At 63.6% G+C, this 23,383-nt stretch overlaps 2 protein-coding genes across 4 annotated transcripts in view; both read right to left on the reverse strand.

Moving 5' to 3' along the window:
• Window positions 1-3,730: 3,730 nt before the first annotated feature.
• Window positions 3,731-21,472, reverse strand: ADAM8 (ADAM metallopeptidase domain 8). Of its 2 annotated transcripts, XM_055353981.2 has the most exons (23): window positions 18,675-21,472; window positions 17,388-17,491; window positions 15,946-16,022; window positions 15,738-15,816; window positions 15,549-15,625; window positions 15,041-15,230; window positions 14,744-14,806; window positions 14,584-14,652; window positions 14,203-14,372; window positions 13,918-13,999; window positions 13,519-13,667; window positions 13,241-13,418; window positions 12,913-13,002; window positions 12,594-12,783; window positions 12,449-12,518; window positions 12,054-12,204; window positions 11,590-11,667; window positions 11,138-11,222; window positions 10,441-10,555; window positions 9,621-9,810; window positions 9,044-9,109; window positions 5,025-5,102; window positions 3,731-4,542 (listed from the first exon to the last, which is right to left on the reverse strand). In XM_055353981.2, the coding sequence occupies exons 1-23, from the start codon at window positions 19,129-19,131 to the stop codon at window positions 4,465-4,467; spliced, it is 2,886 nt and encodes a 961-aa protein (XP_055209956.2). In that variant the 5' UTR covers window positions 19,132-21,472; the 3' UTR covers window positions 3,731-4,464. The 2 variants fall into 2 exon arrangements, with proteins under 2 accessions (XP_055209956.2, XP_063566665.1); XM_063710595.1 differs by lacking the exons at window positions 3,731-4,542; window positions 10,441-10,555 and having other exon boundaries at window positions 5,026-5,102; window positions 9,621-9,758.
• Window positions 21,473-21,564: 92 nt separating this feature from the next.
• TUBGCP2 (tubulin gamma complex component 2) overlaps window positions 21,565-23,383 on the reverse strand; it is a 29,636-nt gene continuing 27,817 nt past the window's right edge. Inside the window, exons 17-18 of one of the 2 annotated variants that reach the window (XM_055353983.2) lie at window positions 22,826-22,989; window positions 21,565-21,826 (exon numbers count right to left, since the gene is read on the reverse strand). In XM_055353983.2, the coding sequence (XP_055209958.2) occupies window positions 21,691-21,826; window positions 22,826-22,989 (300 nt within the window). In that variant the 3' untranslated portion in view covers window positions 21,565-21,690. Of the gene's footprint in view, window positions 22,990-23,383 lie in introns of both variants that reach the window. The other variant, XM_063710596.1, reaches the window with a different exon arrangement.

Here is a 23,383-nt window from a genome sequence, read left to right on the forward strand (position 1 = left end):
AAGCGGCGGACCCTGGGGGCTGGCACCTGCTGGGGCCCTCCCCAGCCCACTGTGGCACTGAGAGGCTGCTCCCCTGGGAATGGCCCCTTCCTAGAGGCAGCCCTGGCCTGGCTTCCAGAGGGGCTCTGGGAACAGGCGGCCCCGGGTAGCTGACCACACCTGACCAGGCCAGTCTTTGGGAAGCCTCCCTCTCAGCCTATGCACTGCAGGGACACTGGGTGGAGAGGGCTGTGCCTCAGTCCCCCTGCAGGGCAGTGCAGCAGCTGGCTGTGCAGGGGGAGGGGGCCTTGCCTTCTGGCTCAGGGAGGAAGCGGCTGCTTTCAGCTGCCTTCGCCTCGCCTCCTGAGGCGGCTTTGGAACCCTCCTGAGGTTTGTGGCCCTGAAGTTCCTTCCTGAGACCCCGCAGGGGACTAAGCCCTTGGCTCAGGGGCACCAGGGAGGGCAGAACCTCAAGACAGGGGCCCGGGACACAGGACAGAGTGTGTGGGGCAGGTGTGCAGGCTGTGCCCAAGGGGCCTCGGGGTCAAAGGGGCTCTCGGAAATGATGTCGACATCACGGTTCCTGAGCGACATCCAGATCTGGATGAGCTGTTTTCCGGAGAAAGCAGGAAAGTGACGTCATTTTGTGGCTTCAGATTGACCACAGCCTGGCAGAGAGGGAATGGTGGCAGGAAGTGAAGCTGCTGGCTTCCCAGTCACGGCCTCCATGGTCCACGTGTGGCAGCATGAATCACAGCTGCATTATGACACCCAGAGGGAAAGCAGCTCAAGCTGCAGTTTAAGGCAACTCCACGGAGTGCCCTGGCTTAGTTGTTGCACAGCATGGGGTCAGATGGATGCCCTGGAGGAGTGAGCAGAGACCCCCTGGCAGGGGCAGTGAGTGGCCTGGGCCATGAAGACCAGGCACCTCCTGTGTCCTCTGGCAGAGGCCCAGCAGCCTGGACCGTGCTCCTCACGTGCAGGCCGAGGCCCCCCTGCCCTTTGGAGTTTGTCTCTGAGCGAGAGACACTGTTGGGATGACCGGCGAGTGGCGTTGGGTCCACATGGGGGCCCTGGTCCGGCTGAGTCTACTGAGCACAGGCCTGCCCCTTGCCACCCAGCTCTGCCCATATGTGGCCGTCATTCCTGGGCTTCACCTGGGAAATGTCCTTTGAGGCAGCTCAGCTTTTCCACAGTGGGTCACGTTGTTTGCTGCTGGAGACTGGCTGGGTCTGTGCTTCCAGTATAGGAAGGTTTAGGAGGCAGTCAGCAGGCCTCTCCTATGGCCACTGTGCCCGAGGCAGGTGCCCGGGGTGAGAGGGATTCTTCTGGATGTGGCCGTGCACTGCCCAGCAGGCCTGGAGTGAACGTCTGTGTGGAGCCCGGGCTCCCGTCCAGCATCCCTTAAGGGTCCTGATGGCTGGAGCTGGGGGAGGCAGGTATGGCAAGGGGCTTCCTGCACGCAGGAAAACTGGAGACCCCTGGTGAAAGAGCCAGGTGTGCACCTGCAGAGCCAGGCATGGGTCCACAGAGCCTGTCAAGCCTGGTTTACACCACAGAGCCAGGTATGTGCTGAGAACCGGGTGTGCACGGAGAGCCAGGTGTACACTGCAGAGCCACGTGTGCACTGAGAGCAGGTGTGCGCTGAGAACCAGGTGTGCAGAGTCAGGTGTGCACTGAGAATCAGGTCTGCAGAGAGAGTCAGGTGTGCGCTGCAGAGCCAGGTGTGCACTGAGAACCAGGTGTGCAGAGAGTCAGGTGTGCACTGCAGAGCCGCGTGTGCAGAGAGAGTCAGGTGTGCACTGCAGAGCCGCGTGTGCACTGAGAGCAGGTGTGCATGGAGAGCCAGGTGTCTGTTGAGAACCAGGTGTGTGCAGAGTCAGGTGTGCGCTGAGAACCAGGTCTGCAGAGAGTCAGGTGTGCGCTGAGAACCAGGTCTGCAGAGAGCCAGGTGTACACTGCAGAGCCAGGTGTGCACTGAGTCAGGTGTGCATGGAGAGCCAGGTGTCTGTTGAGACCCAGGTGTGCAGAGAGCCAGGTGTGCATGGAGAGCCAGGTGTCTGTTGAGAACCAGGTGTGCACAGAGAGCCAGGTGTGCACTGCATATCTAAGTGCTCATGTGGAGTCTTGGGCTGGGCAGGTGCTGCCCAGGACCCTGGCTCTCTGGCTGTCTTCTGTGCATTTGGGGATGGGAGAAGGGGCTCGGCTCTGGCTGGAGGGCAGCCAGGCAGACTTGCCAGCCAGCACCGCCAGGTGATAAGAGCTGGTGCCCACAGGTACTCAGCAAATGTCTGCATTTTGGGGAGGGCTGGAGAAAATGAAGGCCATGCCCTCTCTGCAAGGCTCGGCACAGGCCGTTTCCCAGTCCTTCAGCCACAGGGTGTCCCGGCAACAAGGGCGCCAGGTCGCCTGCACCCTGACTGTCTCCTGCGGAAAGGACAGTGCCTGCTCCTTGTCCTCCAGTAGCTGCTGGACTCCGGGGTCTGGGTGCTCTGGCGCCCGGCGGCTGGGTCCCCACTACAAGGCAGACACCAGCCTTGAATCTAACTGTCGAGGAAATCGGGTGGGCGGCGGAGGCTGGGGAGATCGGGAGGAAGGGAGGTATGGGCGGTTGGAGAGCTTGAGAGACAGGAACCCACCCTCTGCAAGTGCAGTGGCCTGTCCCCTCCAGAACGCTCTCATTCTTCGTGCTGAAGGGAGCTGGGGGCGTGGCAGGCCTGCGAAACGAATGGGCGCTATCAGCTCAGGGCTCTGCCTCGGAGGAGCCACCCGGAGGCAGCACCCATGGGTGTGGGGGCTTGGCCACAGGGGACGTCAGGCCTCCTCGGTGCAGCACCAGATGCGTCCTAACAGCCTCCGCCCCGTGGGCGCCCACTCAGACTTGCTGCTCAGGTGCCTAGAGCAGAAGCCGCCTCCTCAGAGGCCAGCGCGCCAGCCTGGCACCACGAGGACGCTCTCAGGGGGTGCCCACAGGGAACGTGCGCATCGGGCTGGGTACTGCGGCGCGTGTGGACCGTGAGCCCCGCCCTGTGGTCGGACACTGGAGTCCCGGATCCTACAGATCTGAAAGGCTGAGTCGGATGCAGCAAAGGCGAAGCGGGGTTCGCAGCCCCAGACTCTGAGGGGGGGGGGGTCAGCGAGCAGCCGGGAGGGGCGCCGCGGGCCATTCGCCGCTTCTCCTGGGCCGAGGGCGCAGGCCCCTGCCGCGGGGGCCCCTCGGACTCCACGACTTCGCGGACGCGCGCCCACCGCCATAGCTGAGGTCCCGGGCCAGGCGGCGCGTGGGTGGCTGAGCGGGAGCGCGTCCAGCCAGGCGTGGAGGCCGCGCGGGGCCGGGGTCGAGCCCAGCATGGCGGCGGGCGTGCGGGGCAGTGGCCCGGACAAGGGGATGGGGCCGGAAGAGGCGGGGCCGTTGCCGGGAGACGAGACGGAATGGGCGGGGCGCGGGCGGGGCCGTTGCCGGGAGACGGGGCGGGGCCGTTGCCCGGAGACGGGGCGGGGCGGGGGGAGCGCGGGCTCCTCCGTGCATCGCGGCGAAGTCTTCTTGGGCGTGGGTTCCTGGATCGGATCGTCTGCCCGCGGGAGGGGCGGGACTGTTAGTTACGCTGGGGAGGGCCTGAGAAATCCAGGGAGAAAGGAAGGTGGCTTGACCTCATCTATTCGCAGTCTGCATTTTACCAAGCGCCGACCTTTGTATCTCGTGAACTGAAGCCCGCCATCCTTCCCCGCTGATCTAACAAGAATCTACAGAACTCGGTCAATAATTTATTAGTAAAATATATATTTTTTATTATTAAAGAATAAAAGCTTTCAGCCCTGCTGAACACACATCTGAGGTCTCAAGAAAACCAGACAAGATAGCTGACTCTCCCACATAGCCCTTTCCATAAAGGCGATTCCTGAGCTTAAATACACACAAAGCTGGGGCTGTCCCTCTTGAATCCCATGGGAAACAGGCCCCAAGATCAGGGGACCTGGAGTCGGGAGCTTGGGGTGCAGTCTGCTCACTGACACCCTCTCGAAGAGCACGCAGGGGAACCTGGTCCTGGGATGGAGTCTTTCTGGGGATGCCCCACGTCTGTGCTGCCTGGAACCGGGTGCCCAGGGCAGCCGGCTCAGCAGGCCCCAGAGCAGGGGCAGGTGTGGCTGGGAGGGGCTGTATATGTGGCCTCCTGAACACAGGGGGAGACCAGCGGCCACCTGGAGACACGTACACACACACGCACCCACAGGCACACAGCTCATCCCAGCCTGGTGCCTGCAGACAGCTGGGGCTACCCGTGGCCAAGGAGGGGAGAAGGAAGTGGCTGAGGGCATGGACAGCAGGAGCCTCTCAGGTAGATGCATTCCTGAGGTTAGAACAGCAGCTGAGCCTGCAAAGTCAGGGTCTAGGGCTGAGCGGCGCTAGCTGGACCGTGGAATGCTGGAACGCATGGCTTCTCTGCCGCAACTTCTCCAAATTTCCACACAGGCGCAGGTGCCCCCCTAGGGTGCTGTGGGAGCTCCGGCTCCTTGCTTCCTCTGGATGGGGGGCTTCAGGGCAACCTTTGGGCCAACAGCACCCTGGGAGGAGGAAAAGATAACCGATGTTGAAAAACTACCTGCTATAAAAGGTATATAAAGGGTACAACGAAATTTTACGTCCTTTAACATTTCTTAAAATGTGGATTCTTGGTTCATCCACCAACAACATGGCCCATGCACACAATGGCAGGTGTGGCAGTCACAGTATATACAGCTCACAGAGGACAGACTTTCTTCCCTGCAGTTGCTGGGGGAACATCAGGCACCACTGACAGCCGGGGTCAGCATCTGCTGAGAAGTCCTCTGATCACAGCACAGATATCACAGTATAGCCACTGCCAATGCCTTTCCCTTTTCTTTCAGTCACCCAAGTTTATCCACAGATAATCAGAAAAAAGCCCCACCCTCCAGGGCAGTGCCACTGTCAGCCCCGTGGGGAGGCCGTGCCACCGTCAGCCCCGTGGGGAGGTTGTGCCGTCCACTGCACAGTGGACTCTGCCTGGTGTGTGCTGGGGCCTCACCTCAGCTGCACCAGGGTTGGCCGCACCAGCCCCGGGTTTGACTGGGGGCACTGGGGGCGCGAACGTCGGCTTGATGACCTGGGAGGAAACAGACACAGCTGACATGGGTCCCCCAGGCAGTCCCGGCTCTAGCCTGGACATCACCTTCTCTGGACCTGGAACAAAGGTCCCCACAGACCTCGCTCTGCCCCACAGGGAGCCTGCAGGCTCCGCCCCCACTGAGCTCGCTACAGAAAAGCCCTCCTGGCTGCCACTGCCCACAGAATAAAGCCCATCAGTGGCAGAACGCCATCCTGGGCCCACCTGCCCAGTACACCATCCACATTCCCTAACCAACCCCCATATTACCCTCCAAGAGCTTTTTTCCTTTCCTTTTTTTTTTTTTTTTTTTTGAGTCAGGGTCTCCCTGTCACCCAGACTGGAGTGCAGTGGCGTGATGTTGGCTCACTGCAGCTTCCTCTTCCTGGGTTCAAGCGATCCTCCCACCTCAGCCTCCTGAGTAGCTGGGACGACAGGCATAAGCCACCATACCCAGCTAATTTTTTATTTTTTGTAGAGACGGGGTCTCCCTATGTTGCCCAGGCTGGTCTTGAACTCCTGGGCTCAAGTGATCCTCCCGCCCCAGCCTCCCAAAGTGCTGGGATTACAGGCATGAGCCAATGCGCCTGGCCTGAAGAGCTCTACAGATTGCCGGAATGTGGTGTTTTGGAAGCTCAAAGGCCAATAATTAGCTACTAAAACACGTGTTTCTTTGCATTTCAGCTTTCCCAGGGTAGGGAGGCTGGATGTCCACCACACAGAGCTGTGGAGCTCACTCCTGGCTGTGTCACACAGAGCCTGGGTGGGCTAAGCATCTGCAGTTTTCAGCAGCTTCCAAAGGACCCTACTGAGCAGCCAGGGGAGGCCCGTGGGAGTGAAGAGTGAGTGACTTCCCTCCTGCACAGTTCTGCTGCAGCCTCTGCCCCATCTACTGCCACACCTGTTCCTGCTGCAGCCTCTGCCCCATCTACCTCCACGTCCAGCTCCTGCTGCAGCCTCTGCCCATCTACCTCCACACCCAGCTCCTGCTGCAGCCTCTGCCCCATCTACCTCCACGCCCAGCTCCTGCTGCAGCCTCTGCCCCATCTACCTCCACGCCCAGCTCCTGCTGCAGCCTCTGCCCCATCTACCTCCACGCCCAGCTCCTGCTGCAGCCTCTGCCCCATCTACCTCCACGCCCAGCTCCTGCTGCAGCCTCTGCCCCATCTACCTCCACGCCCAGCTCCTGCTGCAGCCTCTGCCCCATCTACCTCCACGCCCAGCTCCTGCTGCAGCCTCTGCCCCATCTACCTCCACGCCCAGCTCCTGCTGCAGCCTCTGCCCCATCTACCGCCACGCCCAGCTCCTGCTGCAGCCTCTGCCCCATCTACCTCCACGCCCAGCTCCTGCTGCAGCCTCTGCCCCATCTACCTCCACGCCCAGCTCCTGCTGCAGCCTCTGCCCCATCTACCTCCACGCCCAGCTCCTGCTGCAGCCTCTGCCCCATCTACCTCCACGCCCAGCTCCTGCTGCAGCCTCTGCCCCATCTACCTCCACGCCCAGCTCCTGCTGCAGCCTCTGCCCCATCTACCTCCACGCCCAGCTCCTGCTGCAGCCTCTGCCCCATCTACCTCCACGCCCAGCTCCTGCTGCAGCCTCTGCCCCATCTACCTCCACGCCCAGCTCCTGCTGCAGCCTCTGCCCCATCTACCTCCACGCCCAGCTCCTGCTGCAGCCTCTGCCCCATCTACCTCCACGCCCAGCTCCTGCTGCAGCCTCTGCCCCATCTACCTCCACGCCCAGCTCCTGCTGCAGTCTGTGCCCCATCTATCTCCACGCCCAGCTCCTGCTGCAGCCTCTGCCCCATCCACCGCCATGCCTGGTAACCATAACTTCCTTGGCCAGAAATCTCTCTGCCCCCTTCAGGCACCCGTTTTGCCTGTCCAGACCCCTTCTAGGACTATTTCTGCAACTCACGTACAAGTCTGAAGTTAGTTCAAATAAAAAGTTAAAAAGGAAAGAGAGAAATAGAAAATCACTCTTAGGGCCGGGCATGGTGGCTCACGTCTGTAATCCCAGCACTTTGGGAAGCCAAGGCAGGCAGATTACGAGGTCAAGAGATCAAGACCATCTTGGCTAACACAGTGAAACCCCGTCTCTACTGAAAAAAAAAAAAAACAACAAAAATTTAGCCAGGCATGGTGGCGGGCACCTGTAGTCTCAGCTACATTGGGAGGCTGAGGCAGGAGAATGGCATGAACCTGAGAGGCGGAGATTGCAGTGAGCCGAGATCGCGCCACTGCACTCCAGCCTGGGCGACAGAACGAGACTCCATCTCAAAAAAAAAAAAAAAGAGAGAAAATCACTATTAGGCAAACAGCACAGAACAACTACTGCAGCCAATATTCACCAATGGGTGCCAAAACTAGTGGGTCCAAGCTTAAGGTTCAAAGAGTCTCAAGGCATCTCCCCAACGCATCTGCTCACTACAAAAAGAAGACAGGAGCTTTCTAAGGAAAAATCTGTGGACGCTGCTCCAACTAGGCACTGTGTCAACATCACCCGTGACCGAAGCTGCATGTGGGCCAGGCCTGGGCTGTGCCTGGGGAAGGGTGTGTCCAGTGCTGCCCCCGCCAACAGTGCACGGCCCTCATCCACACGAGGAAAGACGGGACAAACCCAGGCTGAGGGACTCTGAAAGCACTGCTGGCCACACTTCCAAAGTGCAAGCTGAGGAAAAGCAGAGGGGCCGGGGGCTGAGTGCCTGGGGGCTGAGTGCCTGGGGGGACCATGGCTGGAGAAGGGCGTCCAGAGGGAGCGGGCGGTACTGACTGGGTCGCACGGGTGACGTGACGCCTCGGCTGTGCACCCACACCGTGGCCATACGGGAGCTGACCCGGGATGTGGCGCCTCGGCTGCGCGCCCACACTGTGGCCATACGTGACGCCTTGGCTGTGCGCCCACACTGTGGCCATTCGGGAGCAGGCCAGGCGAAGGGCATGCAGGATTCTCTAGGCTATTTTTGCAACTTTTCTGTAAGTCTAAAATTTGTTCAAAATTAAATGTTAACAAAAAAAAGCCTCTACCCAGAGGGCAGGGGCTCTCCTGCCCCAGGTCTTCCCTGCACAGCCCAGTCCTAGGGCTGACCACGAACCTCTGTGGAGGGGGTCCCCGGAGATGCACCGTGGGACCTCTTCACACAGGCACCTCCCCAGCCCCGGCCTGCCCGCCACCGTCCTGCCCTCTCTGAGGACAGAGGCTGCTCACAATGTCCCGCAATGCCAGGTGGATATCGATGGTACCACTGGGGCCCCGTGCCAGGCCCCAGAGAGAAAGCCTGGCCCTTTCTGCTGCCCTAGCTGAGTCAGTGGCCCCAGGAAGGGAGCTCAAGGGTCCTTCTCCACCCACCGCCAGAGCGGTTTCCCAGGGCTGAGGCCAATGAGCTGCCCCCATGGGGTCCAAAAAGGGCTCCAAGGTTAGCCCAGAGGTGGGAGCCAGGGCACAGGGACAGGACCCCAACCCTGGGGGGACACGGAGGCCTGGGAGTTAACCCTCAGCATGCCAGGGCTCCAGTGATTCGGGTTTTGAGAGATCTTTCCAAAACCCCCAAAGCCCCCAAACCCAAGGGAAGCGCAGAACGTGTCCCTGCCCTGAGCCCACCCACCCATCTGTCCTGCAGGGCCCCAGGGAGTCCTCTTCTCTGCCAGAGCTTCAGCTCTGGGAGGGGCTTGGTGGGCGGAGCACGTCTGAGTGGAAGGAGAAGGAGCCAGGACCCCCAAACCAGCTCCAACGCAGGGCAGGACTGAGCTCCTGCCTTCCCATGGCCTCGCTGAACCGCCTTTCAGTCTGACGTCCTCATGAGGTCGGGCTAACCAGCCTTCTGTGCACAGCGGGGGGCCACCTGGGGATCCCTGGCCCCCGGTGCAGTGCACAGACCCCAATCCCATCAGGAAGGCCTGGACACCCTCAGACGGCTTGGCCGCCCAATCACCACTGCTCACCTGCTTTGGTGCCTGTCGAGTGTAGACAGGAACCGGGAAGGGTGGGCTGGACACAGTGACCGGAGGCTGGAGGAGACAGGGCCGAGAGCCTGGGTCAGAGCTGGGACCCCCGTGCCCCTCCAGCACCCCCAGCTCCAGGATCCGAGGTTCCTGCCTCTTGTGTGTGCTGGAGGCGTCTGCGTGGCCCACAGGGCCCCACCCCAGATGAGGCCCCACCCCATTCCCCCCTCAGCCGTGTGATCCCGAGCAGGGGGCCAGAGAGCATTTGTGTCTCGACACTACTGTCCTCAGATGGGCTCTGTGGAGGCCAGGAAGCTTCCCTGGGCTCGGAGCCCCCAAGTTTAAGTTCAAGCTCAGATTCTGTCATGGCTCAAAGGGGTCTGGGAAGTGCCCACTCCCAAAGCCTCAGTGTTCCCAGCAGGGCGACCACAGCAGCTGCTCTGGGCCTCGGGGCCACCGCTGGCCTGTGCATGAATTTAATGAAAAGGCTCTGCTGGCCTCGGGCTGCACTTGGGGTCGCAGGATGGGGCCTGGGCACTGCTTTCAGCCTTATGAACCCGCCAGGGGTGGTGCTTACAGCAGGGGGCGGCCTCTTCAGAGCCACCGAGGAGGCCGGGTGTCCGGCGGGCTGGCCCAGGTGGGTGGTGGGGACCAGCTCTTGGGGGTCCCTGGATGGGGCTGGAGCCCCGCTCTTGGCCGGCACGCGGCTGGCAGCCTGGTGGAACAGGGGGTTGGAGCGCCCCATGGTGGTCTTGGGAGCCACGTTCCTGGGGAGGAAGCACAGGGCGCGTGGTCAGTGTCCAGCCATGGGGCCCCAGCACCACACCCCGAGTCTGTCCCTCCCAGCTCCAGCCGACCCGAGAGGCTTCAGGGCGAGAGGTTGCGGCCATGAGAGACAGACAGGCCCAGGAGGCGGGGCGGACCCTGAAGAGGCAGGGACACCCCCTCCATGTCCTGGGGGCCCCAATCATGTGGGCGGGAGATGCTTGGAGGCTGTGGGGCCAGTGTGTCCTGCTGCGTGGGGGTCTCCTGCTGTATGGGGGTCCAGGTCCCTAGAGCAGGGCTCAGCAGGAAACTGGCAGGGTGCTCACGGGGCTGGGTCAGGGTATGGGGGACCCCACCGGGCCTCTCTGGATTTCCCCCAAGCCCAACGCCCCAGCCTCGGGGGAAGGTGGAGTCCAGAGTGGCACTGGCCGAGTGGAGCCAGGAAGGCCCTTCAAACTCAGCCCAAGCCGGGGGGTGTCACGACGTCGGGGCACAGAGGAGCCTGGGTGTCCGTGCCGTCCACCATGGGCCCCTGCTGGGCACTCCTTCCTCTGGCAGCTGAGCACAGGAAGCACTCGCCATCCTCCGTCATAGTCCCCGCCACCCTCCGTCACAGCCCCTGCCACCCTCACCTGCTCAGGATGCGGCTCCGGGCTTTGCGGTAGACGATGATGCCTGCCAGGGTGACCAGCACAACTGCCAGGAGCACCAGAACCACCACCACGAAGACGGGGAGGCTCCCGGACGCTGTGGGACACACGGCCCCACATCAGGCAGGCAGGCCGCGACCTCAGGCAGGAGCCAGGGAGGTTCCCAGAGACATGGTCTTTCTCAGCACCCCCAGGCCGTGCCCTGTGGACCCCTCAGGGAGGACCTGGTACCTTACACTGGCACTCCCAGCTCACCAGTGACAGGTTGGAGAGCTTGGCAGGGTGGCCCTGGGCCACAGTGCTGTGGGCACGGCTGTGCCTTTGAGGCCTGATGCTCTGGACGACCACGTGCTCAGTGGCCGCCGGGGAGGAAATGCTGGGTGGCCTCAGGGCCCCGGGCCGAGGAGGGGCTGGAAGACACAGGCTGAGGACACTGGAGTCTCAGCTCACCGCCGTGCCCTGCCCTCGGCCACTGCCTCCCTCTGGGACAGGGCTCTCTCCTCCTCACATCAGCCTGGGGGCAGACAGGCTCTGCCTACACCTGTGTGTCGATGCCTGTGGTAGCAAACTGGCACCGTGAACACCACCAGCTTCCCGGGCCCGCGGCTTCTGCCTGGGCTCTGTTCGGGCCCTCTGAGCTTGGACCCCAGCCCCACCCGCGCTGGCCAGGGAGGCCTACCTGCGTGCACCTCAGTCAGCAGCTTCGCACAGTGGGGCGGGGCCCAGCCCGCGTGGCAGTGGCACTCCTGCTTGTGGTTGCACACCTGCGGGGATGGCTGGGCTCAGGGCCAACCCTGTTGTGGACCCCAAGGGGCCGTGGGGGCCGTGCCTCCAGCATGAGGGCCCCGGGCCAGCCCCACCCCCGAGGGCCCCTCGGTCCCTGCCCGCATGCGCCGACGGCGAGGCTTCTCCATGTAGCCCCTGCCCGCTGCCCGGTGACCATGCAGGTTCCATCCACGGAGGCCACCCAGGCCAGGCCTCAGCCGACAGGGGCTCCACAGAGACCCCCATGGACAGGACACGCCAGGCTCCCCCAGCCTCAGGCTTCCGTGTCCATAGCTGTCCCAAGCACCGGCTCCCTCAGAGCGGCAGCCTCTGTGCAGGGGCCCTGTCCCCAGAGGCCACACATACCCCGTGGTTGTGGCACTGGGCAGAGCAGTTGCTGGATCTGTAAACGTGTAAGTCCTGGCAACGTCCTTTCCAGCAAACCTGGGGGTAGGAGGCGTCTCTCAGGCAGTCGCTCTGGACCTCTGCCCCGCCAGTGTCCCTTGAAACTGCGGGGTAAGCTGGGGGTGGGCTATGGTCACCACGTCCAAGGTGGCTGTGCTTCAGCCCATCTGCCGGCTGCCTACCCCCAAAGCCCCTGGGAAATGGCCCTCCTGGGGCACGTGGCCGCCGGCGATGGGCATCAGATGAACTGAGAGCCATGTCTCTCCCCACCCCCGGAAACCTTTCAGTCTCTACTAGAAGCGCGGAGAGAACTCTGTTCCCACAGCCTCAAGCAGCTGCCAAGCTCAGAAACGCATCTGCACCCACGTGGGGCACATGCCCAGGATGCCTGGGGGGGTGGCGCGGCCTCTGAGCCAGGGGCTCACCTTCTCTGGTCCACACCGGGTGCCCTCGGGCACTGGTTCATAGGCAGTGCCATCCTCTGTGGTGAGCGCGTGGCACACATCCACGATGCAGATGGCACGCCCCAGGGGCTGCTGCCCACCCTTGCACTGCAGAACGCCACACGTGTCAGCCCTGTGGATGGAGGGCAGGTCGTGGGCCAGCTTGCCCGGGCGCATGCTGGGGGGCCCAGGAGCCACAGCAGGCTGGGGCCACAGTGACCCACCTCCCTCCCACAACACGGTGCGCTTGAGCCTGGGGTCCATGGGTCCAGAGCAGACCCTCATGGGAGCAGGACCCTTTGCGGAGGCCCTTCTGGGGCTGACCCCGCTGTGGGAACAGCACATGTCCTGGGCCCAGGGCGGTCTCAGAAGCTCACCTGTACCGGTTGGCCTTGCAGCCTGGTAGGATGTCGTAGGAGAAGCAGGACTCCTCGGCAGCCTGCCCACCTGTGGGACCAGGAGCGGGTTAGCCCTGGCAAGGCCTGCAGCCACCCTGCCAGGCCAGCTCTGTGCCCACTTCACCTGGCCCCCAGAAGGCCTGGCACTGCTGGGCCAGTGTGGGACAGGCCCCGTTGTAGCAGTAGCCCCCGGAGCAGGGCGTGCCGTTCTCCTGGAAGGCGTCTTCCGGGCACTGAGGGTGCCGGCCGTCACAGAACTCCTCAAGGTCACACACGTCCTTCTTGGGACGGCACAGCTCACCAGCCGGCTTCACCTGGCCCAGCAGAGAACAGCTCACCAGGGGGACAGGTCCACGCAAGCTGCCTGGTCCCTGGCGCCCCAGGGTCCCTTCCCACCTGCCAGCCATGGGCTCTGGGGGTCCCCGGTGGGAGGCTGCACTCACCTTGCACTCCTGGCAGCAGGTACCATGCGCACACTGGGCCCCCTCAGCCAGCTGGCAGGTGGTAGAGTTGCAGCAGCGGTTCTGGCAGTCCTGGGGCGACGGCAAAGGCCTTGGCAGGCTGCACTGGGGCCGGGCTGGGCTCCAGGGCGGACCTGGCCGCCTCCCCTGACCACTGGCGTGCCCTGCAGCCACTCCCTCCCTGTGACCGCTCTGGACACTCAGGGAGCCCCAAGTTCCACATGTGGATGTGCAGCGGTCACCCTGACCTGAAGGGACAGAGGTTGTGGCACCCAGTGCTGACGGGAGCAGGTATGGGGCATGGACGCACCTCGGGGGGGCCGCAGTCGCACTGCTCCCCATGCTCCACAAACAGGTTCCCACACACAGGGCCGCCCACCAGGTGGCTGAGGTCAGGGGCGTTGGCAAGGCAGGCCGACTGCGGCTGCTCCAAAAAGCTCTCCAGGTAGGCCTCGCTGCAGTCACTGAACATCCTGGGGAAACTGGAGCTGGGGAGGCGGGGCAGTATTGGGGGAGGCGGCCCGGCCCCTTCTCCACCCACCTCGTACCTCCAGCATACCCTGGCTCTGCAGGGCCTGGCCGCCTCACCCAATGCTGCCCGCCATGATGCAGCGGCCGGCCTCGAAGCGTTCCCGGCAGCGGCAGCCCTGGACGTTCTCATCATGGTCCATGCCCAGGTTGTGGCCCATCTCATGGGCGATGGTGCAGGCCACGCCCACGGGGTTCTTGCTGTGGTCCTGCAGGAGGGTCTGTGCTCTCAGGAACCATGTGGCCAACTCCCCACGCCTGCCACCCTCACCCCACCAGGGCCCAGGACTTGGCATAGCTTCCCGCCAACACCACCTTAAAACATAAAATCAGGCATTAAACCAGGCATTAAACCTGGCCTGAGGAGAGGTGGCCTGCTCCAGAGACCTGGACCGAAGCGTCCCCTCCCCTATCCAGCTCTGGCCTCGGCCTGGCAAACCCGGGCAGGAGCACCCTCACCTGGTTCACAGCCCCTGAGCTGTGGGAGCACATGGCAGACACCCTGGCAAACCCCACAGTGGTCCCGGTGAAGTCGACGCCCCTGGAAGTGGGAGTGACACAGATGCCCTGGACACGGCTCCCTCCCCACTTCCCTCCCACCCCAGCCCTGCTCTCCCTCCCACCCCAGCCCTGCCCGCCCTCCCTCCCCACTTCCCTCCCACCCCAGCCCTGCTCTCCCTCCCACCCCACCCTGCCCGCCCTCCCTCCCCAACCCTCCCCACCCTGCCCGCTCCGCCAGCTCACGTGATGAGCTGTACGTTGTCATGCAGGTGCCGCCGTGTCCGTTGCCGCGCCTGCCAGGTCAGGAGGTTCTCCAGTGTGACACTGGGGTCGGGGCTGACGTGGAACCTGTCCCGACTATTCCAAATCTCCAGGCCCACCAGGACCACACGGAAGTTGAGTTTCTGATATAGCTGGAGAGGTGGTGGAGTCCTGGGGGTCAGGCGGGGTGGCGGAAGGTGCAGCAGGGAGGGTGGGTGGCGGAGGATGCACCTGTCCCACGGCGAGGTGGGGCCAGGCACAGGTGGCGGGCAGAGCTGGAGCAGGTGGAATGAACCCCGTGGCAACACCCCCCCACCTCCCACCAGGGGCTCCGGCACCTCTGCAGCCAGGACTGCTGCCCACCTTGTCCACGTGATTCACTACCTCCAGCACCCGATGGCGCACGGCTGCTTCGCTCCCCAGCATCTGGAACTGGGGACACGAGACCCTCAGGCTGGAGCCCACACACTCCCCATGCCCGCCCCCGCCGGCTGCTCTCCCACCTTCCCTGCCCCCAGCACACCTCTGCATTGTCCACGACCACATACAGCTCCACGTAGCGGGTCTCTCGGGATGGCAGAGAGTCCTGGGGAACAGCCACAAGAAGCCAGTCAGCCTTCCCAGCGCCAGGGCCTGGACCCTCCCTCAGGGACCGGGGGCCACTGTCCAGCGCTTGTCCAGTGCTGGGGGAGCGTGGCCAGGCCTGCTCCAGGCTGCAGACAATGGGCAGCACCCAGCGCATGGGGAGCCAGGAGGACTCACAGGCCAGGCAAGCGGACACCGGCAGGACCAGCCAAACACGGGAGACAAGGGTGCTCACCCCGGGCCGAGGCCTGAAGACGGCTGCCGTCCGGGGTCCCAGGAGGCTGCCCAGGCTGTCGTCGCTGACCCCACAGGTCCCGGCCGTCTGCAGCAGGTGCTCAGCCTGGTACACGGCATGCCGTCCGCCCTCGCCACCTTCATCCAGGGGCTCGATCAGGTGCAGGTCTGACCCCACCTGGAAGAAACCCCTGAGGGGAGTGGGAGCCGGGTGTGTCGTGGGCTTCAGAGCGGCCTGGTCCTGCCCCGAAGGACCAGAGGCTCCAGTTTGTTGCCTACAGCTCCCCCTACCCTGCCACCAGCAGCCCCCCGCAGGTGACTTCAGGCCCCAGGGTACAGGAGGGTGAGGCTCTTGGGCTTGGCGTCCCCTGAGCAGACCCCCATGCAAGACAGCAAAGGCCTGAGTGGGAGGAGGAGGCACCCTCCCTGCCTCCCTTCCCCACCCCCGCCACAGGCTTAGGCCTTCCTCTCCACCTGCGGGAGCCCTGGCGTTCGTCCGCCACACCCACCTGAGGCCGGCACAGGTGCTGAGGCTGGCGGCTGAGTCCGGGTACCCCTCTACGTGGCCCTGGTAGAAGCAGTGGTCCTGCGGGGGAAGCAGGAGAGGGGTCCACAGGCTGTGCCCCCATGGCCCCACAGGCTCGGGGAGGGCCGCCCAGCCCCTACCTGCCCGCCCAGCTGCTCCGCCCGACCCATACCTGCCCACGAGGCTGCTCCGTCACCTCGGAGCCATTGGCAGCCGTATAGGTCTCCGTGTAGCCGGAGCCCAGCAGGTCCCTGGAAAAGAAGTGCTGTGGCTGCCTCGGCCCCCTCGGTGCAGAGAGGCTGGCCCAGAGGCTGGACGCCGGGGACACCAGTGTGCTGGAGCCAGGCCCGGGCAGGGGGGCCGACCCGAGACCCACTCACCTGTTCTTCCGCAGGTGGAGGGTGAAGTTGTGCCCTGTGGCCCCAAGGACATAGCTCACCCTCTCTGGGTGCAGGCCCTGAGCGAGGAGGGAAGGGTCTCAGGTGAGCAGCCTGCCCGGGCTGTGCCCACCTCAATCCTGGGGGCCAGAGAAGCTCAGCTGGGGGGGAAGGGGTGCCGGCCTCCAGCCCCAGGTCAAGGCTCCATCCTGGAGGGTCCACAGCCTCAGGCAGGGTAGAGGGTGGAGGGTGGAGGGTAGGGGGCAGGGGATGGGGGGTGGAAGGTGGAGGGTGGAGAGTGGAGGGTGGAGGGTGGAGGTGGGGGGCGGAGGGCAGAGGGTGGGGGGCGGGGGGTGGAGGGTGGCAGGTGGGGTTGGAGGGTGGCGGTTGGATGGTGGGGGGCAGGGGTTGGAGGGTGGAGGGTAGGGGGCGTGGCTGTGCTGAAGGCGACCGGCGGAGCCCAGCACTTGGGTAGACAGGAAGGACACGGTGCTCCTCGGTCCTCCCAGGCCTCAGTTTCCCCATCTGACCACGCATGGGTAACGACAATGCCCCTTCCCCGAGAAAGCACAGGGTGGGGGAGGCATAGCCTCAGCCAGGCAGCAAAGGAGGTCGGTGGCGGGGATAGCACGCACAGGCCCCTCCAGCGACAGCTGCCTGCCTCCAGGACCCATCCCTTCCAGCAGCTGCCAGACCTGGTGGTGCCTGCAGAGCCTCCTGCTCGACCACTGCGTCTCCAGCCCCCATGTGCGGGCTGGGGCTCGGCCTGCAGAGCCTCCTCCTCGACCACTGCATCTCCAGCCCCCATGTGCAGGCTGGGGCTCAGCCTGCTGAGCCCTGGGACAGCCTTAGCTGTGCCACCGGCTGGATGAGCCCAGGGCAGCGGGCAGGTCGGTAGTAGGTTCCCCGGATGCTGAGGTAAGGACAGGGCTGGGGCAGGAACTGCCCTCCCTGGAAACAGGCACACACATGCATATGCCGTGCACATGTGTGCACACCCACCCACTCAGGCTTCAGGAATCACCCTCGGGCAGCCCCAGTCGGTGAGGGGGGCCATTCTCAGTTTCTAGCGCTGGGAAACCCCCGCCAGGCCCCCCCCCCAACACAGGAAGGTGTGTCAACTCTGCGGTGAGCCAGCGTCACTTCTCAAAGAGGAATTTGGCTTATCAGCCTCGCCAAGTGAAACTGGGGAGGGGCCTGGGGCCAGCACAACCTGCCCCTGCTCCCTTCCAGGGGTCCATAGAGTTCCTGAAGGAACGAGGAGGCTGGGAGCCCTCAGGCAGTGCTGGAGGGAGGAAGGGAGATGGGCCCCAGGGGGCTAGAGCTGTACAGGGCAGCCCCAGACACCCACTGGCCTCTCACCACTTTCCGTAAGCTAAAGCTCCTTTCACAGAAATAGGCGCAGGGGCCAGCCAGGGACCCTCCCCAGGCCAGCTTAGACTCACCAAGTGGGAGGGCAGAGCTCGGCGGACTCGGGGGCCTGGCAGACGCCGCGGCAGCACGACCTCATACTGCTCCACGAGGGCCCAGGGCCGGCTGGGGGCAATCGCTGCAGGAGGGAGGGTCAGCAGGCATGAGGGGCCGGGGGGCAGGTTTCCTTCCCAGAGGCCTCCTGGGCCCTCAGATTCTGTCTCTTGCTGGGCTTGACCCTCCCCTGGGGAACTCACCAGATAGCTCGGGGACAAAGACTCAAGTGAGGGTTCTGTGCCTAAAAGACCCCAGGAGTGCCCCCAGGCATGGCCGGTGGGCCTGTGTCCTGCAGCACCCACACACAGTGCTCAGAGACGCTGTGGGTGCCAGCGGGTGCCAGTGACTCCACAGGTCTCCAGGCTGTCTCAGATCTCCGGAGGGGCCCGAGGGCAAGGATGAACCTTCCCCCCAGGGAGGAGGACTCGGGCCACTGACCTGCCCGTTTCCATCTCCTCCTCCATTCTTCTGATCATCTGATCACATCTAACTGGGGAGCAGGAAGGGCCTCCCAGAGGCTATTCACCTCCCAAGAACTGGAAACTCCCTGGTATCCGAGAGCAGAGGGCAGGGACCCAGCACGCAATGGGCAGGGTTTCGGAGACCACCAACCCCAGGACCCTTTGCTCCCGTTAAAACACAATAGTGGACGTGTCTCCATGACCACATCTCCAACCTGGAGAGGCAGCAGGGGAGCAGCCAGCCCCCATCCGCCCAGGAAACTGGCGGGAAGCAACCCGGCCTCCAGCCTGAAGCTCCTCAGCACACCCCAGCCCAAGTCACTCCAGGAGCAGGGGTGGGATCCAGGGTCAGCAGCCCCATGTCCTCCCCTAGGCAGGAGACGGGTCCCCTCAGCCCACACCCCTGCACTCCAGGCCTCAGCTTGTCTGCCCTCCCTTCCCTCCTTGGCTAAATAGTGGGGGTGGGTAGCCCCACAGGTGAATCCCAGGAACCCAGGGCGCCTCGCGCAGCAGGTGAAGCGTCCTGCTTGGCCCGGCCCCGACCCCACTAACAAGCTCAGAGGCGGGACTTCCCTCTCATAGTTCACCTTTGAAGGTTCCCTCCGACCTCCCCGGCCTCCCCGGCCCGGGGCTCTCCACCCAGAGACCACTGTGCACCTGATGGCCCGCTCCCAGGGACCAGCCCGAAGCCGGGCCAGGGTGCGGGGTGCGGGCAGGCCAGGGGCTCGGGGTCCGCCTCGCGTCCTGCGGGGAGAGCCACCCTGCCCCGCGCTGCGCCCGGGACGGTTCCCTGGAACCACTCACCAGGCAGCATCATCGCGCCCAGCAGCCAGAGCCCGAGGCCGCGCATGGCCAGGTCGGGGCGCAGAGGCGGAGGTGACAGCCCCGCGGGACACGGTCTGGTTCCTGCGCTCCTGGCCCGAGGCTCTTTTCCGCGCGCCCCGCCCCGGCGCCCCGCAGCCAATGGGCCCCTCGGCCGGTGGGAGGGGCGGGGCGCGCGGCACCTGGGGGCGGGGTCCGTTTCCCCTCCCCCCACAATCCAGCATCCTCCCTTGCACAGGTGAGGAAACTCAGGCACAGCCTGTCCCAAGTCCGGCCAGAGCCCTGAGAGGGGGCCTCTCGGCGGACCCGGCGGCTGGAAGGAGGTGGCGCCAGGCAGGTCCTGGAGGGGAAGGGACTTGTGAGGGCCACCTGGTGGTTTCAGGAGAGGGGGGTCTCTGATTTCCTGGGGAACAGAAAGCCTCAGGCAGGGGCAAGTCATGGCTTTGTGGGCATAGGTTCAGCCCTGTGGGAAGCTCTGCCACCCTCCCCCCCAAGCCTGCGCCCCCTCCACCAGGCTGAGGCCTCACTGAAGTGGGATAGGCATGGGCCCGCAGGCGTCCAAGTGGGGAGGGGGAGCCCTAGGTGGGGGTCCCAGCCCAGGTGATGGCAGGTGCAGGGGCTGTCCCTAGCCTAAGATCCCCAGACAGCAGCTGACGCTGGCCGACGTGGACCAAAGCCTGCAGCAGCCCACCGTGGCCTGGCTCTGGCGTCTCCAGGCCTGCGGCCAAGCGTGCTTGCCCTTGGTGGCCACATTCCCCGTGGTGGGCTCAGCCTCGAGGGTGCAGGTTTGGGCTGACACCACAGCTCCCCAGACAGTCCACCCAGGACCCCTCCCTGGGGCTTTCACAGCCAGGCTGCCCTCCTGGGGTGGGAACAGTGGTGGTGGCAGGAAAGGCAGCTCAGATGACCACACAGGGCGCTGCTCGAGAGATCACATGGCGGGGGGGGTGGCCTCAGGGCCTCCCTGGGGAGAGGCAGGGCAGGGCCAGCCAGGGGCTGGAGGGAGTCCTGCCTGGAGAGAGGGCACCAGGGCAGGGCGAGTCAGGGAACTGCACAGGCCTAGGGGCAGAGGACAGAGGTCAAGGGGCAGTGGCAAGAAGAGGCCGGAGCCTCGGACGTTATCCTGGGAGGACAGGGAACCCTGAGGATCTAAGCTGGCATGAGTGATGCTGTCACATTTTGTCTCAAAGCCATTCTTACCCTAATGTGAATGGCATGAAAAGCAAGAAAGTAAGGGCTGGCACTGGGCCGCAGGTGACTTCTGCTGCCTGGGGGTGTGTCCGCTTGCCTGTGTGGCACAGGACGAGGTCCCCCAGGCTGCCGAGAGGCTCCCAGGTAGGGCTGGGGATACTGGCCTTTGCCTGAGCTCATGTAGGTGACCCTGTTATTATAAAACAATGGCCAGCTGGCGATCACACTTCCCTTCCTTGACCTCGTGGTGCAAGTTACACAACAGCAAAGTGCAAAGGCGGCACGCTGGCCACATCAGGCACAGCAAGGCCCCTGCCGATGCTGAGCTACCAGGGATTTATTCCTAAAAAGACAGGGCCAGCTCGGGCCAGAACAGGCTCCTCCCGGGCTGAGGAAGTTCCACCCAATCCCACAGAACACAGCTCTCCTCTCCAGCAGGCGCCGGGGGGCCTGGGAGCCTGAACCCCACAGCCCTGGAGGCTTCCCTCCCCTCCTCCTGTCACCATCTGCAAACCCCACTTCTCAAGGCCCAGGGCTTCCCAGAGCCCAGGACACAAGATCAGGGGTTTCTGGGCCTCGGGGCCAGGCAGGAAAGCTAGCAGGCTCCTCTGCTCACCGGTCCGGCATTTGCACAACACTGAGACTGTGACAGCTTGGGTTGCTGATAAATGTGTTTACTCACAGGCCAGACCTGCACAGCCTGCAGACAAGGAGGAAGCGGTTTGTGGCTGGAGAGTTGGACACCCCCACCCCCACTCGGCGGTGCTCTCAGTGAGGCAGCCCCGGGTGAGAGCCACCCACACCCTTGTTCCCCGCAGGATCCTATTCTAGCTATCCTTTCTCCCAACCTCGCCTCCAGGGCCCTTCCTCACTGCCCAAGGGGGCCGAGGTGCTGAGAGCTGAAGGTGACAGCAATACACATGCAGGTCAGCAGGAAGGGGCAGCTTGGCCAGAATGTAACCAGAGCAGACCAACCTGGCCGGGCAGCCCTGAGGCTCCCAGGGCCCTGTCACATTGGGGATGGCGGTGCTGCCCACTGTAGCTCTGGAGGTGGGAAGACAGGGCAGATGATTGCCCGAGGGGGACTGGGTAGGGTGTCCGTCTGCTGAGTAACTTCTACGTAACAAGGCGGTACCGGATAGGGCGGGGTGGGGTTTCCAGCCAGCAGCAGAGCCTGCCTCTCGACCACTCTTCAGTGGCTGCGTCCCATGGAGGGGGAGGTGTGGGCTCCCAGGGTGCCTGAGGGCCCTGTCTGTGGCCTCCTGCCCCGGACCAGTTGGAGCAGCAGCAGGAGGAGGGGTGTGGAGGCGGGTGAGTCCTCAGGAGAAGGAACGGGGCTGCCTCTGGGGCCAAAGCAAACCCGACACCCGATGCCCGGTGGGTTTCCGCAACTCCCTGACCGTTTCCAGAGGCTTGTCCCGGTTCCGACAGACCTCAGGAAGCCCGGCCCCAGCTCACCCGGAAAGATGTGGACACCAGGCCTGGATCTTACCCCACATGCATCTTTGCTTGCTCCTGGCTTAAACACCATGTATTTCCACTTTGAGGCCAAAAACACCCAAAAAGGTGATAGTGTAATTTCAAAAAGCAAACAGATTAGCAAATCCAGGGAGACATCCACCCTGCCTGGGCAGCTTCTATAAAACGAAACCCAGCGCCTTGAGAAACAAAATGAGCTGAGTCAATCTTTCCTGCTTTATATTTAAACTGCAAAGACAGAACACAGAGCATTCGATTTGAAAATTCTGGACCCATGTGCACCAGTCCCTGCTGACCCCACACCCTTCCTTCCTGTTGCAGCCAGGGCTCACTGTGCGGTGACTGCGACCCTGGGTGCAGGAGCTGGGGGCCCCCGCAGGACAGGCACTTGCGGGGCGGCCTTCTGGCTCCTCTCTGCAGACAGGCGCTCCAGGCGCTCCGTGTAGAAACCATTGAAGTCAAGCCTGTGAGGAAGCACAGTGGAGCTGGGGCGCACATCCCTTCTGCGGGTGCGTGCTGGGCAGCAGGGCTGTGGAAGCACAGTGGAGCTAGGGTGCACACCCCTTCTGTGGGTGCGTCCTGAGCAGCCCTGCTCCTACCATGGGGAAGTGTTCAGCTACAGAGACCATAAGAGGCCCTGCAGGGGTGAGGGTGAGGCACGCTCCTAACTAACGTTTCCACAGGAAGGTTTTCAGTCCTGCTCAAAGGCACAAACACAGGTTTCTTCTCTCCTGGCCCCAGAAAGTTGGGGCTCCCATCACCCCAACAGGGCCTAGCAATGGGGCCTGAGGTGTCAGGGGCTTGGAGAACCAAGCAGTGGTTCTCAATGCAGGGTGGCCTCAGAAACCCCTGCTCATAAAATCAGAACATCTGTGGGGGGCACAGGGCACAGGGTGGTCCAAAAGCACAAATAGGCACCTTCCCAAGGATAGCACCCCCAAGGGCACCACCCCTTCCAGGCTGGCAGCTTGGCCACCTGGCCCTTTCCCCCAGGCTAGGTGTTAGTGCAGCATGAGGGAAGCTGACCCAGGCCTGATCAGCCCCACAGGACACACACACAGCCGCAGGGTGCCAATGGGGCAGCCCAGTTGCACAGAATGTCACACCCCAGGGAGAGCCGGGCTAGCCTGACTTCAGGGAGTGGCATATGACCAGCACTAGCACCAGGACACAGACCTGCCCCACCTTCTGAAGGAGGCTACACCAGGTAGACCAGGGGAGGGTGCAGGGGAGATGGGGCCTGGATGCAGGGACAGGTGCTGAGCTGGGGTGGCGCTGGGCTGGGGCAGATGCTGGGCTGAGCTGAGGAAGGGCTGAGCCGGGGCAGGTGCTGGGCTGGGGCAGGCACTGGGCTGAGCTGGGGGAAGGCTGAGCCGGGGCAGCACTGGGCCAGGGCGGTGCTGGGCAGGGGCAGGCGCTGGACTGAGCTGAGGAAGGGCTGAGCCTGGGTGGCGCCCACCCACCTGGAGATGACGCTGGCCATGCCGTGCTCACAGTCACTGGTGCTATAGATGCTCAGCCGGGCCAGGAGGTCCAGCAGGTGGGCTGAGAAGTTCTTGTCAAACTTGTTGATGGTGGCCTCGAAGCCGGACACCAGCTGCACAGCGTCCGTGTGCTCAGCCAGGTGCTGGAAAGAAAGCCGGGGCGCGTGAGCCATGCCCACCCCCACCGTGGGCCTTCTCGGCTCCACACTGTTCCCAGCAGGCCGGTGTCCTTTCCCTTCCCCTTTTCTTAAATAGAAAACATGGGTTCCATGATGTTTTCAGGAGATTCAAGGTAAAAAAGACATCAAAAAACATTCCTGAGAACCCAGCACTCAGAGAAACACTCCAGGCCTCGTGGGATGAGGTGGTCACTCTTTGGGGTGAGATCTACAAGCAAAGCACGAGCTTTCCCAGCCGCTTCTCAGCAAGGAGGTCGGGGCGCCTCTCAGTGTCCCTCACCTCCGGCCCCCACATGCTTCCAAACCCAACTCCTCTCTGCCAGCTCCAGCTCCAGCTCCAGCGTGTGAACACGGGACT

This window comes from Gorilla gorilla, chromosome 8 (assembly GCF_029281585.2).
Source record: "Gorilla gorilla gorilla isolate KB3781 chromosome 8, NHGRI_mGorGor1-v2.1_pri, whole genome shotgun sequence".
Taxonomy (NCBI): domain Eukaryota; kingdom Metazoa; phylum Chordata; class Mammalia; order Primates; family Hominidae; genus Gorilla; species Gorilla gorilla.